Raw genomic sequence first — 16,038 nt, forward strand, 5'->3', positions numbered from 1 at the left:
CATCTGCACTCAATTATTACCTGCTAGTTTTTTTTGCTCCTCACCCGCCCCCACCTTTTGATTCTGACTTCTACGCTCTTCATTTCCAGTCCTGATGAATAGTCTCAGCCCAAAATGTCAACTGTTCATTTCCTTCCATAGATGTTGCCTGATCTGCTGCAAGCCCTCTGTGAGTCCCATACGTCATTTGTGGACTTACCCAATAATAGTCACTGCTTAGGAGTTTGCGGAGAGTCAGCATACCTAAAACTTTGACAAACTTCTATAGATGTATCATGGAGAGTATATTGACCAGCTGCATCATAGACTCGTATGGAAACACCAATGCCTTTGAACACAATATCCTACAAAAAGTAGTGGATTCGGCCCAGTAGATCACTGCTAAAGCCCTCCCAACCATTAAGCACGTCTGCCTGAAACACTGTCTTAGGAAAGCAGCATCCATCATTAGAGATCCCCACCACCCAGGTCAAGCTCTCTTCTCGTAGCTGCTAAAAGGTAAAACGTACAAGAGGCTCAGGACTTGCACCATCAGGTTCAAGAACAGTTACTGCACCTCAACCATCAAGCTCTTGAATAAAAGGGGATAACTACGTTCAACTTCACTTGCCCCATCACTGAAATGTTCCTACAATCAACGATCTCACTTTAAGGACTCTTTATCTTGTTATTTCATGTTCTCATTATTTATTGCTATTTATTTATATTTGCATTTGCATATTTTGTTGTTCTCTGCACTCTGGTTGATCTATCATTGACCCTGTTATTGTAACGATTCTATATATTTGCTAATTATGCACATAAGAAAACGAATCTCAGGGTTGTATATGGTGACATATACATATGTACTTGGATAATAAATTTACTTTGAACTTTTCTAACCTACTTTACACAAATCCTGCCCATTCCCATTGTATTTAGCCTTTTCCCAATTGAGCAGATTCCCTGAGGTACATTCTTCCCCCTTTCCATCAAGTTTTTAAAACTTACAGTCACTGTTCCCAAAATGCTCTCCCACTGAGGCTTATTTCTGAATACAAGGTCAAGTGGACTCTCCTAGATGTGGCAAACAAATTCTAAGTCTCTGACACTAAGTAAATATTAAGGTAATTGAAGTCACCTACTTCATTTAGTATGTTGTTTCAACATCATTCCATTATCTGCTCGCTTATCTGTTACTCTATCTCTTTCTGGCTAATGGGAGTTCTATAAAATAAATACATTATAGTGACTACACCTTTCTTATTCCTGAGGTCTACCCATGCCACCTAACAATTGAGCTTTGTCAGTGCTGCTGGAAAGAGAGGGTAGGAGCTTCTACAATATATGGCTAGCTATGACATTAAACATGGATGTCCAGATTTGCTGCAAGCTGAATGTCTTCTATCTTTTATCTCATTTAGATTAGAGAACTGAGGGGCTACATTTAAACCTAAATCTCATGTTGAGTTTAGGACTGATTAGGGCTCGTCAGCAAGGCTATGAGCATGGGAAATTTTGTCTCACCAATTTGATTGAATTTTGAAGAGTTGACCAAGAGAATTGACAAAGGCAGGACAGCAGAAGTTTTGTACATAGACCTTAGAAAGGCCTTTGACAAAGTCCCTCATGATAGGCTGTTCTAGAAGATTAGATCACATGGGATCCAGAGTGAGCTAGCCAATTGGATACAAAATTGGTTTGGTGTCAGAAGGTTGGCAGAAGTAGTGGTGTTGTTTTCGGTTTGGAGGCCTGTGACCAGTGGTGCATGCAGAGATCAATGCTGTGTCCTCTAATATTTGTTATATAAATTAATATATTTGAATGAGAATGTAGTTAGCATAAATAGTAACTTTGATAACACTAAAATTGGTGGTTAGAGGGCAGTGAAGAAAAGGATGTCTAAGGTTAAAACAGAATCCATATCAACTTGAAAAGTAGGAAAAGGGATGGCCAGCTGGAGGGGTGGTTACACATTTAGACATGGTGGTGTAGAAAGTGTATGACATGCTTGTCTGCATCTTTCAGATCTGTGAATACAAATTTGGGGCAACTTGTTATGGATGTTACCAGATATAGGCAAGACTGTACTTGGGTCATTGTGTGCATTTATTGTTGCCATGCTATAGGAAGGATATGGTTAAGATAGAGATTGTACAGAAACGATTCACAAAGATATTACCATAACGGGAGGGTTTGAGGTGTAAAGATAGACTGGACAGGCTGGGATTGTGTCTCTCCGAGTGAAGGAGGCTGAAGGATGACCTTATAGAGATTTAAATATTAATGAAGGACATACATAGTTGGATTATTACAGTCTTTTTGCCAGTCTAAAAGTAGAAGTCATAGTATTAAGATGAGTGGGGAAAGATCTGAAGGTGATCTGAGGGGCAGATTTTTCACACAGAGTGTGGCGAGTATATAGAATGAGCCGCTAGAGGGAGTGGTTAGAAGCGGGTATAATTATGACATGTAAGAGACATTGGATTAGGAATGGATTAGAGGGACATCAGACAAATGCAGACAAATGGGACCAGCTCACCTTGGTCAGCATGGATAAGTTAGGCTAAAGGGTCTCTTTCTATGCCGCATTATTCAGTAATTGTATCACTACCATCAGAGAGGGAATACAGAAGCCCTAGGTCCCACACCAGCAGGTTCAAGGACAGTTATTGCCTTTCAACCATCAGGTTCCTGAACCAGCATGGATACCTTCAATCATCACTACTCTGAACTGATTATATGACCTACTGACTCACTTTCAAGGACTCTTTAAAACTCATTTTCTCAGTATGACTTTTTATTTGCACAGCTTGTCTTCTTTTGCACATTGGTTGTTTGTCAATCTTTTGTTTATGTATAGTTTTTCATAAACTCTATAGCATTTTTTTCTCTGTAAATGCCTTCAAGAAAATGAATCTCAAGGTAGTGTATGGTAGTGTTTTGATCATAAATTTACTTTGAACTCAGGTCAGCATTTGGTCAGACTCCATACGATATCAGCCGGAAGTGCAATGGAAAATGATGTGGTGGTGGAAGTGAGGTTTGGTCAACACCTTGTTGAAAATGAATGAAACAGAATCTAATGAAGGAGAGTAGAGCCAAGATATTGCAAGTTTTATTCACCCGGATACTAGTGCATTTGTGGAATCCTCTACCTCAAAATACAGTGGTGGCTATTGTTCAATATATTCAAGAAGGGATTAAGGGAAATTGAGAAAAGTTGGGAACAGAGTACCAAAGTGGATGATCAACCATAATTGTTGTGGATTGTGGAGCAGGCTTGAATTAACTAAAACTGCTCCTACAACCAGACCACTCTCAATATCTATGTACATGGCAATAAAATTAATTTTCTTCTTCTTTAAACTCAATAGGTAATTCCAGCATTAGGATGCATCCGTGCTTTAATGAAGATGATGTATTGTCCTTACTGCCGAGGAGTGCCCACTGTGAAACCTTGCAACAACTACTGTCTTAACGTAATGAAGGGCTGTCTGGCTAATCAGGCTGATCTGGACACAGAGTGGAATCTTTTTATTGGTAAGACAAAATATTATACCATCATAACTCAGAATAATCTTACTCATTGTGTGCCTATAATATTAAACAGACATTGTGCTTATAATGGAACATAGAACAGGGTAGCACCTGAACTGACCGTTCAGTCTATGATGTTATGCTGATCTTGATGTTGACTTGTACTCTGTTTTTCTTCTATGTATCATCCATTTCCCTCCATTTTCTTCATAGTCAACGGTCCACTTAAAAGCCTCTTAACCTCTACCAAACTGCCTGATGCCACTACAACCCCTGATTCCAGGCACCTGCTATTCCCTACATAAAATAAAAACTTGTCCCTCGTGTTGCCTTTAAACTTTTCCCCTTTAATATTAAATGTATGTCCTTCGGCATTTGACATTTTCACTTCTCTATCTATGTCTCACGTAATTTTAGCACCCTTTTTCAAGTCTCCCCTCAGCCCCCAATACTTTAGAGAGAACAATCCAAGTTTGCCCAATCTTATAACACATACCCTTTAATCCAAACAGTATCCTAGCAAACCTCCTCTGTATCCTTTCGATAGTCTCCACGTCCTTTCTGTAATGGAGCAACCAGAACTGCATGAAGTACTCTAAGGGTGGAGTCTGACCGAACTTTTATGTAGATGCAGCAGGACTTCCTTTCTCTTATACTCAACACTCCAACCAATGAAGGCAAACATATATTCTTTACCACCATAACCATTTGTGTAGCCACTTTAAAATCTATTAAGTCGTCTACCAGTAATTTCATATGTGCGCCTTTACATTTGACTTCCCAAAGTGAGACACCTCACACAGGGATTAAATTCCATCTGCCACTTTTCTGTTCGTACCTGTAGCTGATCTATATACTGCTATAGTCTTTTACACTGTCCACAGCTCCTCTGACCTTGGCATCATCTGCAAATTTACTGATCCTCCCATCTAGATTTTCATCCAACTCATCGATATATAATCAGAGACAACAGAGGTCCCGGCACCTGCACAGGAGAAACTCCACAGGTCATGGACCTCTAGCCAGAGGAACAGCCTTCCGTTCCTATTCTCTGCTTTCTATGGGCAAATCAGTTTTGAATCCAAACTTGCAATTCACATGCACCTTTACCTTATGAGTCAACTTACCATGCGGGACCTTATCAAGTGCCTTACTAAAGTCCATGTAGATAATGCCCACTGCCTTACCCTCATCAAGCACCTTAGTCACTTCCTCAACTAACTCAATCAAGTTTATAAGGCCTGACTTGTCTTGCATAAAACCCATGCAGGATGTACCTTTCCAAAAGCTCATAAGTGCCATTCCTCAATATCCTTTCCAATAGTTTCCCTACCACTGACATGACGCTCATTGGCCCATAATTATATGGATTATCTCTATTTCCTTTCCTGAACAAAAGCCTTACATTTGCTAATCTCTGGAACCTTGCCTATTGATAGCAAGGGCACAAAGATCCTTGTCAAAGCCTGGCAATCTCTTCACTTTCTTCCTTCAGGTGGACCTACGGTCTCCTTAGTTATCCTCTTTTTCTTAATATAAGGATAAAATGCTGAGGGATTTCCCTTGATCCTGCTCACCAAGACATTCCATGGCCCATTTTGGCCTTCCTGATCACCTGCTTAAGCACTTCCTTGCAGTCTTTATATTCTACACAAATCCACACTGATTTTAGCTTCCTAAACCTTACATATGCTTCATTTATCTTCATAACTAATTTTGGAACCTCTTGGGTCATTACCTCACTCTCCCTGTCCTACACGTTACCAGAATATGTCAATCATAAATTCTGATCAGCTGGTTGTAAACAACTCCCATATGCCAGGCATAGACTTTATGTAACTAAGAAGGACATCCGGGAAGGGAACAAGTTGCACATGCTGTGTCAAGTTAGATGAAACAATAATCAGTAACAGATGCAAAGAAAGGAACAATTATTTTAATGAGCTGTGAGAAGTGAGAATACTTCTCTGGCATCAACATCAATAAAATGAACCACCAAGTCTTTGCTTCATCAACTGCATCTACCCTAAGCCAAGGCCAGATCTAATTGCCTGCCAACAAACTGCAACAAGGCACTCATTTGGTGCATGCAACTTTCTGGATGCAAATTCTTATACCCTACCCTAAAAATGGACAAAGGCAGCTTCTGGGGGCAACAGGAGCATTCCATTTGCTATCAAAAACCCAAGCTATTGTGAACATTATTTAAAAATGAATGTGTATCCGCAGAAATTGTAATAAAAGAGCCATATTTTAGTCCATCATATGTCCAATTTTGATGGAAATCAATTTTGAGGAAAATTAATTATGATGGAAAATCAGGACTGAAGACTACTTCCAGTATTTTCTGACGTGTGTATTTATTGTGAGGCGTCATAACTGGGTGCATGTTCGGTAACATGTAAAACCTCCACCAAGGCTTCTTGCCTAATTTTAGTTGATCTGTTAACTGTTTGCTATTGCCATTAGGTGGGATCTCTTTATGAGTGGTACTTAGTAAAGCTCTTAGAGTTTAGGAGATTTGATAGACTTCTGTGGATTTGAAAGCTCCTCCAAGACACTAGTGAAATGATAAGTGCTCCCCATGTATGGCCACAATGCAGAGAGCATGTACAGCAGGAAAAGTTGCTTGGAAAAGTAGGAGTTATTGGCCCAGGAACATAATTCTTCCAAGATGAGGCATGTCCAGTCACAGTGGCCACTCTGGCTCCAATTGATAGTGTAATTGTTTATCGTGTATGTCTTTCTTAAGATTGAAAGACACTGCTAGATATTAAGAACACCAAATAGTCGATCTCACTCATGAGTTACGGAATAGCGAAGATGCTGTGCAGTATGGGTTTATTGCGTACGGCTACAACCACTCAGTTATGACACAACACAACTGCTGGCTTCATCAACAGTAATGATAAAAGGCATATAGAGAAGAGATGGAAAGGCTGGAAGTAGAAAACAGATGAGAGGGATCCTTGACAATGCTAATGGCCCTGCACACACAGTGCTCCTGAAAAATATCTCTAATAGTGGAAGAGAGACCCCGATGATTCTCTCAGCAGTCTGCACAATTCTTTGTGGATACATGTAGTAGGATGTCTTGCAATTCCCGTACCAGATGGTGATGCAGCTGATTCGGACACTCAGTGGTACTTCTGTAAAAACTGGTTAAAATGTGGTGGGCTGGGTCCTCACTCACCTCAGTTTCTTCAGGAAGTGGAGACGCTGCTGTGATTTCTTGACCGAAGTGGTGGTGTTCAAGGATCAGGTGAGATCATCCATTAAGTACACTGCCGGAAATTTGGTGCTCCTGTCTCTCTTCTGGAGGAGTTGTGTATGTGTAGTGAGGAGTGGTCGGCCTACATCTTCCTAAAGTTCACACTCCTCTCTTTGGTCTTGTCCAAGTTGAGCCTCAAGTTGTCGTTTTCGCACCATTCTATATCGATATGATAGATCCTGAACATGCAGATATTGAATGACACTTTTGAAACTCTTTGAATTTGAAACCAATGGAACCAGGTTTCTGATGTGTTGTTCGGTGTGAGAACACTCCCAGATCATGCTTATAGGGTAGAGAATGAATTACTACATCTCTCTTTTTAACTAATAGTTTCAGGAGTTTCAGATCTGCTGAATGCATTGATGTGTTTTCTCTATTTTATCCTAGTATATAAATTTATTGGTCCCATTTTATACTTACCTGGTAAACCCTTTATACTGCCTGTCAGTTCAAAGGTTCAGAATCAGAATCAGGTTTAATATTGACGTGTCATAAAATTTATTGTTTTGCTACAATACATATGTCATGTAATACATTAAAACACTATAAATTGCAATGAGAAATATATTAAAATTTAATAAGTGGTGCAAAAAGAGAGCAGAAGTAGTGAGGTGTTCATTGTCCATTCAGAAATCTAATGGTGGAGAGGAAGAAACTGTTCCTAAAATGTTGAGTGTGTTTCTTCAGGCTTCTGTATCTCCCCTCTGATGGTAATAGTAAGAAGAGAGGACGCCTTGGATGATGGAGGGCCTTAGTGATGGATGCCACCTTTTTGAGGCATCACCCTTGGAAGATTTCCTCGATGTTGGGGGAGACTAGTGCCCATTATGGAAATGACTAAGTTTGCAAACCTCTGCAGCTTTTTCCAATCCTGTGCCTTCATACCAGACGATAATGCAACCAGTTAGAATGCTCTTCACAGGACATCTGTAGAAATTTGCGAATGTCTGTGGTGACATACCAAATCTCCTCAAGCTCTTAATGAAACATAGCCACTTGTGACTTAGAACATAGAACACAGAATACACATTACAGGCCCTTCGGACCACAATGTTGTGCCGACCCTCAAACTCTGCCTCCCGTATAACCCCCCTCCACCTTAAATTCCTCCATATACCTGTCTAGTAGTCTCTTAAACTTCTTTAGTGTATCTGCCTCCACCACTGACTCAGGCAGTGCATTCCACGCACCAACTACTCTCCGAGTAAAAAACCTTCCTCTAATATCCCCCTTGAACTTCCCACCCCTTACCTTAAAGCCATGTCCTCCTGTATTGAGCAGTAGTGCCCTGGGGAAGAGGTGCTGGCTGTCCACTCTATCTATTCCTCTTGATATTTTGTATACCGCTATCATGTCTCTTCTCATCCTCCTTCTCTCCAAAGAGTAAAACCCAAGCTGCCTTAATCTCTGATCATAATGCATACTCTCTAAACCAGGCAGCATCCTGGTAAATCTCCTCTGTACCCTTTCCAATGCTTCCACATCCATCTTGTAGTGAGGCGACCAGAACTGGACACAGTACTCCAAGTGTGGCCTAACCAGAGTTTTATAGAGCTGCATCATTACCTTACGACTCTTAAACTCTATCCCTCGACTTATGAAAGCTAACACCCCATGAGCTTTTCTAACTACCCTATCCACTTGTGAGGCAACTTTCAGGGATCTGTGGACATGTACCACGAGATCCCTCTGCTCCTCCACACTTCCAAGTACCCTGCCATTTACTTTGTACTCTGCCTTGGAGTTTGTCCTTTCAAAGTGTACCACCTCACACTTCTCCAGGTTAAACTCCATCTGCTACTTCTGCGCTCACTTCTGCATCCTATCAATGTCTCTCTGCAATCTTCGACAATCCTCTACACTATCTACAACACCACCAACCTTTGTGTGGTCTGCAACCTTGCCAACCCACCCCTCTACGCCCACATCAAGGTCATTAATAAAAATCACGAAAAGAAGAGGTCCCAGAACAGATCCTTGTGGGACACCACTAGTCACAACCCTCCAATCCGAATGTACTCCCTCCACCATGAACCTGTGCTTTCTGCAGGCAAGCCAATTCTGAATCCACCTGGCCAAACTTCCCTGGATCCCACGCCTTCAGACTTTCTGAATAAGCCTACTGTGTGGAACCTTGTCAAATGCCTTACTACAATCCATATAGATCACATCCACTGCACTACCCTCATCTATATGCCTGGTCACCTCCTCAAAGAACTCTATCAGGCTTGTTAGACAGGATCTGCCCTTCACAAAGCCATGCTGACTGTCCCTGATCAGACCATGATTCTCTAAATGCCCATAGATCCTATATCTAAGAATCTTTTCCAACAGCTTTCCCACCACAGATGTAAGACTCACTGGTCTATAATTACCCGGACTATCCCTGCTGCCTTTTTTGAACAAGGGGACAACATTTGCCTCCCTCCAGTCCTCCGGTACCATTCCCGTAGGCAACGAGGACATAAAGATCCTAGCCAGAGGCTCAGCGATCTCTTCCCTCAGCTCGTGGAGCAGCCTGGGGAATATTCCGTCAGGCCCCGGGGACTTACCCATCCTAAAGTATTTTGACAACTCCAACACCTCCTCTCCCTTAATATCAACATGCTCCAGAACATCAACCTCACTCATATTATCCTCACCATCATCAAGTTCCCTCTCATTGGTGAATATCAAAGAGAAGTATTCATTGAGGACCTCGCTCACTTCCACAGCCTCCAGGCACATCTTCCCACCTTTAACTCTAATCGGTCCTACCTTCACTCCTGTCATCCTTCTGTTCTTCACATAATTGAAGAATGCCTTGGGGTTTTCCTTTACCCTACTCGCCAAGGCCTTCTCCTGCCCCCTTCTTGCTCTTCTCAGCCCCTTCTTAAGCTCCTTTCTTGCTACCCTATATTCCTCAATAGACCCATCTGATCCCTGCTTCCTAAACCTCATGTATGCTGCCTTCTTTCACCTGACTAGATTTTCCACCTCACTTGTCACCCATGGTTCCTTCACCCCACCATTCCTTATCTTCCTCACCAGGACAAATTTATCCCTAACATCCTGCGAGAGATCTCTAAACATCGACCACATGTCCATAGTACATTTCCCTGCAAAACTGTCATCCCAATTCACACCCGTAAGTTCTAGCCTTATAGCCTCATAATTTGCCCTTCCTCAATTAAAAATTTTCCTGTCCTCTCTGATTCTATCCTTTTCCATGATAATGCTGAAGGCCAGGGAACGGTGGTCACTGTCCACCAGATGCTCACCCGGTGAGAGATCTGTGACCTGACCCGGTTTGTTACCTAATACTAGATCTAGTATGGCATTCCCCCTAGTCAGCCTGTCAACATACTGTGACAGGAATCCGTCCTGGACACACTTAACAAGCTCTGCCCCGTCTAAACCCTTGGAACTAATCGGGTGCCAATCAATATTAGCTTCTTTCTAATTGCATCGGATGTTGGGCCCAGGATAGATCTTCAGAGATGTTGACAACCGTAACTTGAATCTGCCCTTTCTACTGCTGATAAGAACTGGACTGCATTCTCTTGACTTCCCCTTTCAGAAGTCCACAATCAATTCCTTGGGCTTACTGATATTGAGTGCAATGCTGTTGTTGTGGCACCACTCAATTAAGAAATCTAACTCACTCCTGTATGCATTCTTGTCACCATCTGAAATTCTGAGAATGATGGTTATGTCATTGGCAAATTTATAGATGATGTGCCTAGCCTCAGAGTTATGGAAGTAGAGAGAGTAGAGCAGCAGGCTCAGCACACATTCTTGAAGTGCACCGGTATTGATTATCAGTGAAGAGGAGGTGTTATTGTGGTCTCTTAATCAGATGAGCCTCAAGACTCTCACCACCAGGTTCAGGAACAATTATTACCCCTTAGTCGTCAGGCTCTTGAACCAGAAGCAATAACTTCACTCAACTTCCCTTGCCCCATCACTGAACTGTTCCCACTACCTATGAACTCACTTTCAAGGACTCGACATCTCATGCTCTTGATATTTATTCCTTATTATTGTTATAAAACACATTTTTCTCAGCTCAAGCTGTACAACTTGAGGTGTGGGCATAGCCAAATACTCACTTGAGGTGTGGGCATGCTCATTTGTCAATTGCTGGGAACTATCAGACTATTCTAGTGGTGTTTAGTATTGTGATTTTCTGAAGATTTACATAGATACTGCTGTGTAGCCCTGATTGCTTAATGCTATTGTGTAATGCCTTTGGGATGATACCAATTGTAGGTATTACTATTGGGTCAATGTTCATGTTCCAAAGTCTTTCAATTCAACATATTTCTTCTGTTTTTTTTTCATTTAATGATTTCTGTAAGTTATTTATTGAACGGATCCTGACCCGGATCTGAGCCGTACCCTCCAAATAACCAGACCTGCCTCTCGTTTTTTATGCACTATCTCACTTTCCATTTTTCTATTTTCTATTTATGTTTTATAATTTAAATTTTTAATATTTACTCATTTTTACTATTTTAAATATTTTTAATATTTAATATTTGTAATCCAGAGAGTGGGAAGTGCAGAATCAAATATCGCTGTGATGGTTGTACGTTCTAGTATCAATTGTTTGTCGACAATAAAGTATAAAGTATATTTGTGTTTGGAATGGTTATATATATTAAGTAAGCTGTTCTTCCTTGTTTATCCTAATTGGTATTTATGTATGGTTATTATGGATTGTCCTATTTGTAATAGCGGATTGGTTGTAATATAATTTGTGGTATTCTGACTCTAAAACTGATTCAGGCTTGTATCTGTAGTAAGGTATGATTTCTTTCTTTTGTGTGACGCTTGGCCAAGTGATTAAGGCATTGGACTAGCGATCTGATGGTCGTGAGTTTGAGCCCCAGCCGAGGCAGTGTGTTGTTTCCTTGAGCAAGGCACTTAACCACACACTGTTCCAGTCCACCCATCTGAAAAATGCGTACTGGCAAAATGTTGGCAGTTAACCTCACGATAGACTGGCATCCTATCCGGTGGTGGTGGGGGGGGGGGATTCTCGTACTCTCAGTCGCTTCACGCCTTAGAAACCGGCATAAGCATCGGCCTGATGAGCCTATAAGGCTTGGGACAGACTTTAACTTATGATTTCTTTTATGAGTTCATATTGTAAAGCAAGATTTTGATGAATGATGTTTGCCACTTGTTTGTGCCTGTGAAAGTAATCAGTTTGAGTTAAACTGCTAAGGATCCTGTAATGTGTTGGATTGTTTCAGTTTTTTCTTGGTATTTTCTACATTTATCATCTTGAATTTGTTGTTTTTTTATTATGTATTTTTGATATTATTGTTATTATTTCTTTTTATATTTGCATAATTTATTGTCTCTGGTTGTCTGCCCTGTTAGTGCTGTCTCTTATTGATTCTGTTATGGTTATTAGATATATGAAGTATGTCCACAAGAAATCTCAGGTTTGTATATGGGACAAATATGTACTTGGATTATATATTTACTTTGAACTTTGAAGTCAAGAATCCAGCTGTAGAATGAGATACAGAGGCCCAGATTTTGAAGCTTATAGATTTGTACTAAGGAGATGATAATGTTGAACTCTGAGCTGTATTCAGTAAACAGCAGCCTGATGTAGGCATTGCCATAGTCCAAGTGGTTCAAGGATGGAGTGGAGAGCCAGTGAAGTTGGATCTGTTGTAGACTTATTATGGCAATAGGCAAATGCAGTGGCTGCAGGAGTTAATTCCAGCCATTACCAACCTCGCAAAGCACTTCATCACAGCAGGTGAGAGTTTAACCAGGCAATAGTCATTGAAGCAGCTCATCCTGCTCTAGCTGGATGATTGATGCCCTTTTGAAGCAGGTGGGAATCTCTTCCTGCAGTAGGGAGATTGAAGGTGTCCTTGAATTCAGTTTAGTTCAGTGATTTGTAGGTCATTCAGCCTTTTAAATTTGATTTTGTGTGAAAGACATAGCTGTTGGTTCATTGATCTTCCCTTTTCTCTCTGTTCAGGGCACTGTAATTGTAAATTCTTATCTTTAGGTCTTCATTTCAGGAGGAACAGAATTCAAAGGACACTTTTTTGTCTTCAGATCCCTTTTATTGCAGCTATTTCTGATTTTTGTCCCTATTCTTACAGGTTGGGATAATCTGTGGTGAGAATAGGGCAGACTAAAGCATATTGATCTCTTTGCCAAATGGTGATGGGAGCATACAAACCAGAAGCAGCACTCTGCAAAATGATGGTAGGGTCTACCAAGTGTAAATAATGACCGCAACCATTTCCAGTTATGAAAATAAAACAGCAGGCAATGGAACAAAAGTAGAAAATGTTGAAAACCCTCAGCATATCAGACAGTATTTGTACAGAGAAAAGCAGACTGTCCTGTCTCCCTTTCTCTTCACCATTTACACCTCGGACTTCAACTACTGCACAGAGCCTTGTCATCTTCAGAAGTTTTTGGATGACTCTGCCATAGTTGGATGCATCAGCAAGGGAGATGAGGCTGAGTACAGGGCTACGATAGGAAACTTTGTCACATGGTGTGAGCAGAATTATCTGCAGCTTAATGTGAAAAAGACTAAGGAGCTGGTGGTAGACCTGAGGAGAGCTAAGGTACCGGTGACCCCTGTTTCCATCCAGGGGGTCAGTGTGGACATGGTGGAGGATTACGAATTCCTGGGGATATGAATTGACAATAAACTGGACTGGTCAAAGAACACTGAGGCTGTCTACATGAAGGGTCAGAGGCGTCTCTATTTCCTGAGGAGACTGAGGTCCTTTAACATCTGCCGGCCGATGTTGAGGATGTTCTACGAGTCTGTGGTGGCCAGTGCTATCATGTTTGCTGTTGTGTGCTGGGGCAGCAGGCTGAGGGTAGCAGACACCAACAGAATCAACAAACTCATTCGTAAGGCCAGTGATGTTGTGGGGATGGAACTGAACTCTCTCATGGTGGTATCTGAAAAGAGGATGCTGCCTAAGTTACATGCCATCTTAGTCAATGTCTCCCATCCACTACATAATGTACTGGGTGGGCACAGGAGTACATTCAGCCAGAGACTCATTCCACTGAGCTGCAACACAGAGCGTCATAGGAAGTCATTCCTGCCTGTGGCCATCAAACTTTACAACTCCTCCCTTGGAGGGTCAGTCACCCTGAGCCAATAGGCTGTTCCTGGATTTATTTCATAATTTACTGGCATAATTTACATATTACTATTTAACTATTTATGGTTCTATTACTATTTATTATTTATGGTGTAACTGTAATGAAAACCAATTTCCCCCGGATCAATAAAGTATGACTATGACTATGAATAGAGAATGTTTTAGTTCGAAATTCTTCATCAGAATGTTCCTGTTTACTTCATGCATTGCTGATGATCTTGACAGAGTTTTTTTTGTTGTCCAACTCACATATCCTGAAAACTTAGATTACTCCTTCATTCTTAGAGTACTCTCGTAGCCAGGCATCTTTCTTGTATGCACCACCCTGATGGATGGAAGCCAGGAATCTTTCTTGTATGCACCATCCTGATAGATGGAAGCCAGGAATCTTTCTTGTATGCACCACCCTGATAGATGGAAGCCAGGAATCTTTCTTGTATGCACCACCCTGATGGATAGAAGATGAACGTTACTTACCACTTCTGTAGCTTCATACATTCATAAGAATCTCGATCTTTAGTGGTTTATTTAGATATATCAACCTGTACCAACTCATTCCTTATATGATCATGAGGTTGATGCTGACCTCCATTATCAGGTCAATGAATTCTGAATATTCCAATGGCCCTGCTTCTCTGTCACTTATACAATTAGGTTTCTAACATACAAAGTGTACTCTCAATAATGCTCTTCTGTTGTTGATTACAGGAATTTAGATCTACATAGATGCATATTGGTTAATGCCTTGGTTAGTTAAGAAGATCCATGGAGAATACATTATAACTCACAATGGCAAGGAATCTCTTGTGAGATTAGTTGGACAATGGTGTACCAGTCTGCTGTGACCCAGAGTGCATTTCCATAATTTTAACCTCCAGATCCATGCAAGATATAGAGGGTGTGATCTGCATCACTGTTACCTTTCTCTGTTTTCTTCATAATTTCTCCAGGGAGTTAGCATTCTTCTCCCTATCTAGCTTGGGGGATGGGGAAGGGCATCTCTCTGGTCCTGTATAGGAGAGTTGCAGTCATGGGTGACAAACCTCTTTGTTCTTGCGGGATCATAGTCTCCTCAGGGTTGCATCTACTTGCTCCATGAGGACAGTAATCTGTTGATGCAAAGTAATCTGTTCTTCTTCAGCTGTCCATTGATTTCGATGTTGACTATGCTGAGAGTTTAGTCTCCGCAGGCACGTTTATGGGCCACAAGAGCAGCATTGGATTGGCACTGTCTCCCACATCAGTTGCATTTGTGGTTTGACTGGTCCAGCACCGAATGCCTGCGTTCATGACCTGCTTCATATTCCTTCTACCTTTTCTGCTCGATAGCTGGGATTGACTTCTTGACAATGTAGTGCCAACTTCTGTCCAAAGCATCTTTCTCCCAGGTGTTGACATTCATGTCAGTGTTGTTCATGTGGCGCTTGAACACATCTTTGTAGGGCAGCTTCTGACCACCGTGCTTCCTCTTTCCTTCATGTAGCTCGCCAGAGAAAACAGCTTTGGGTAAACAATCATCGCTCATTCTTGTGACATGACCAGTCCAAAGCTGCTGAGAAGCTGTAATGAGCGATTCTACACTTACTGTCCCAGCACATTTGAGCACCTCCACATCTGGTACCCTCTCTTGCCACTTGATGTGTAATATTTGGCGTGAATGCCCGTGTTGTGTCTTGGTCAATTTCTTGATGTGCTTCCAGTACAATGCCATTGTTTCAGTTGAATAAAGCAGAGATGGTAAAACAGTTATGTTATACACTTTGACCTTGGTTGCCATTTTAATATCGTGGCGAGACCAAAGTCACTCCTGCAAAGCACCAAAGACTTTTGTAGCTGATTGAATTCTCCTCTCAACTTCCAGATCTGATGAGTTGGTGTTGGTCACAGCACTTCCTAAGTATGTGAAAGAGTCAGAACATTTCAGCGCTACCCCATTGACTGATATGACTGGTGGTTGGGTCTCACTGGGACTACACAGAGGAGGAGGCTGGTACGGAAGTTCGGTTTTGGAGACATTGATTCTTAGGCCAAAAAGAGTGGCAGCAAACGAGAAGCGGTCTACAATTTCTTGAATCTCATTAACATCAGTAGCAACCA

The 16,038-nt window shown here is 41.4% G+C and overlaps 1 protein-coding gene across 1 annotated transcript in view; it reads left to right on the forward strand.

The window, feature by feature from the left end:
* The window catches only part of gpc6a (glypican 6a), an 822,751-nt gene that overhangs the window by 613,955 nt on the left and 192,758 nt on the right, over positions 1 to 16,038 (forward strand). The window contains exon 4 of the mRNA XM_063048515.1: positions 3,357 to 3,522. Within this exon, the coding sequence (XP_062904585.1) occupies positions 3,357 to 3,522 (166 nt within the window). The remainder of the gene's footprint in view (positions 1 to 3,356; positions 3,523 to 16,038) is intronic.

This window comes from Mobula hypostoma, chromosome 5 (assembly GCF_963921235.1).
Source record: "Mobula hypostoma chromosome 5, sMobHyp1.1, whole genome shotgun sequence".
In the NCBI taxonomy this organism is placed as follows: Eukaryota; Metazoa; Chordata; class Chondrichthyes; order Myliobatiformes; family Myliobatidae; genus Mobula; species Mobula hypostoma.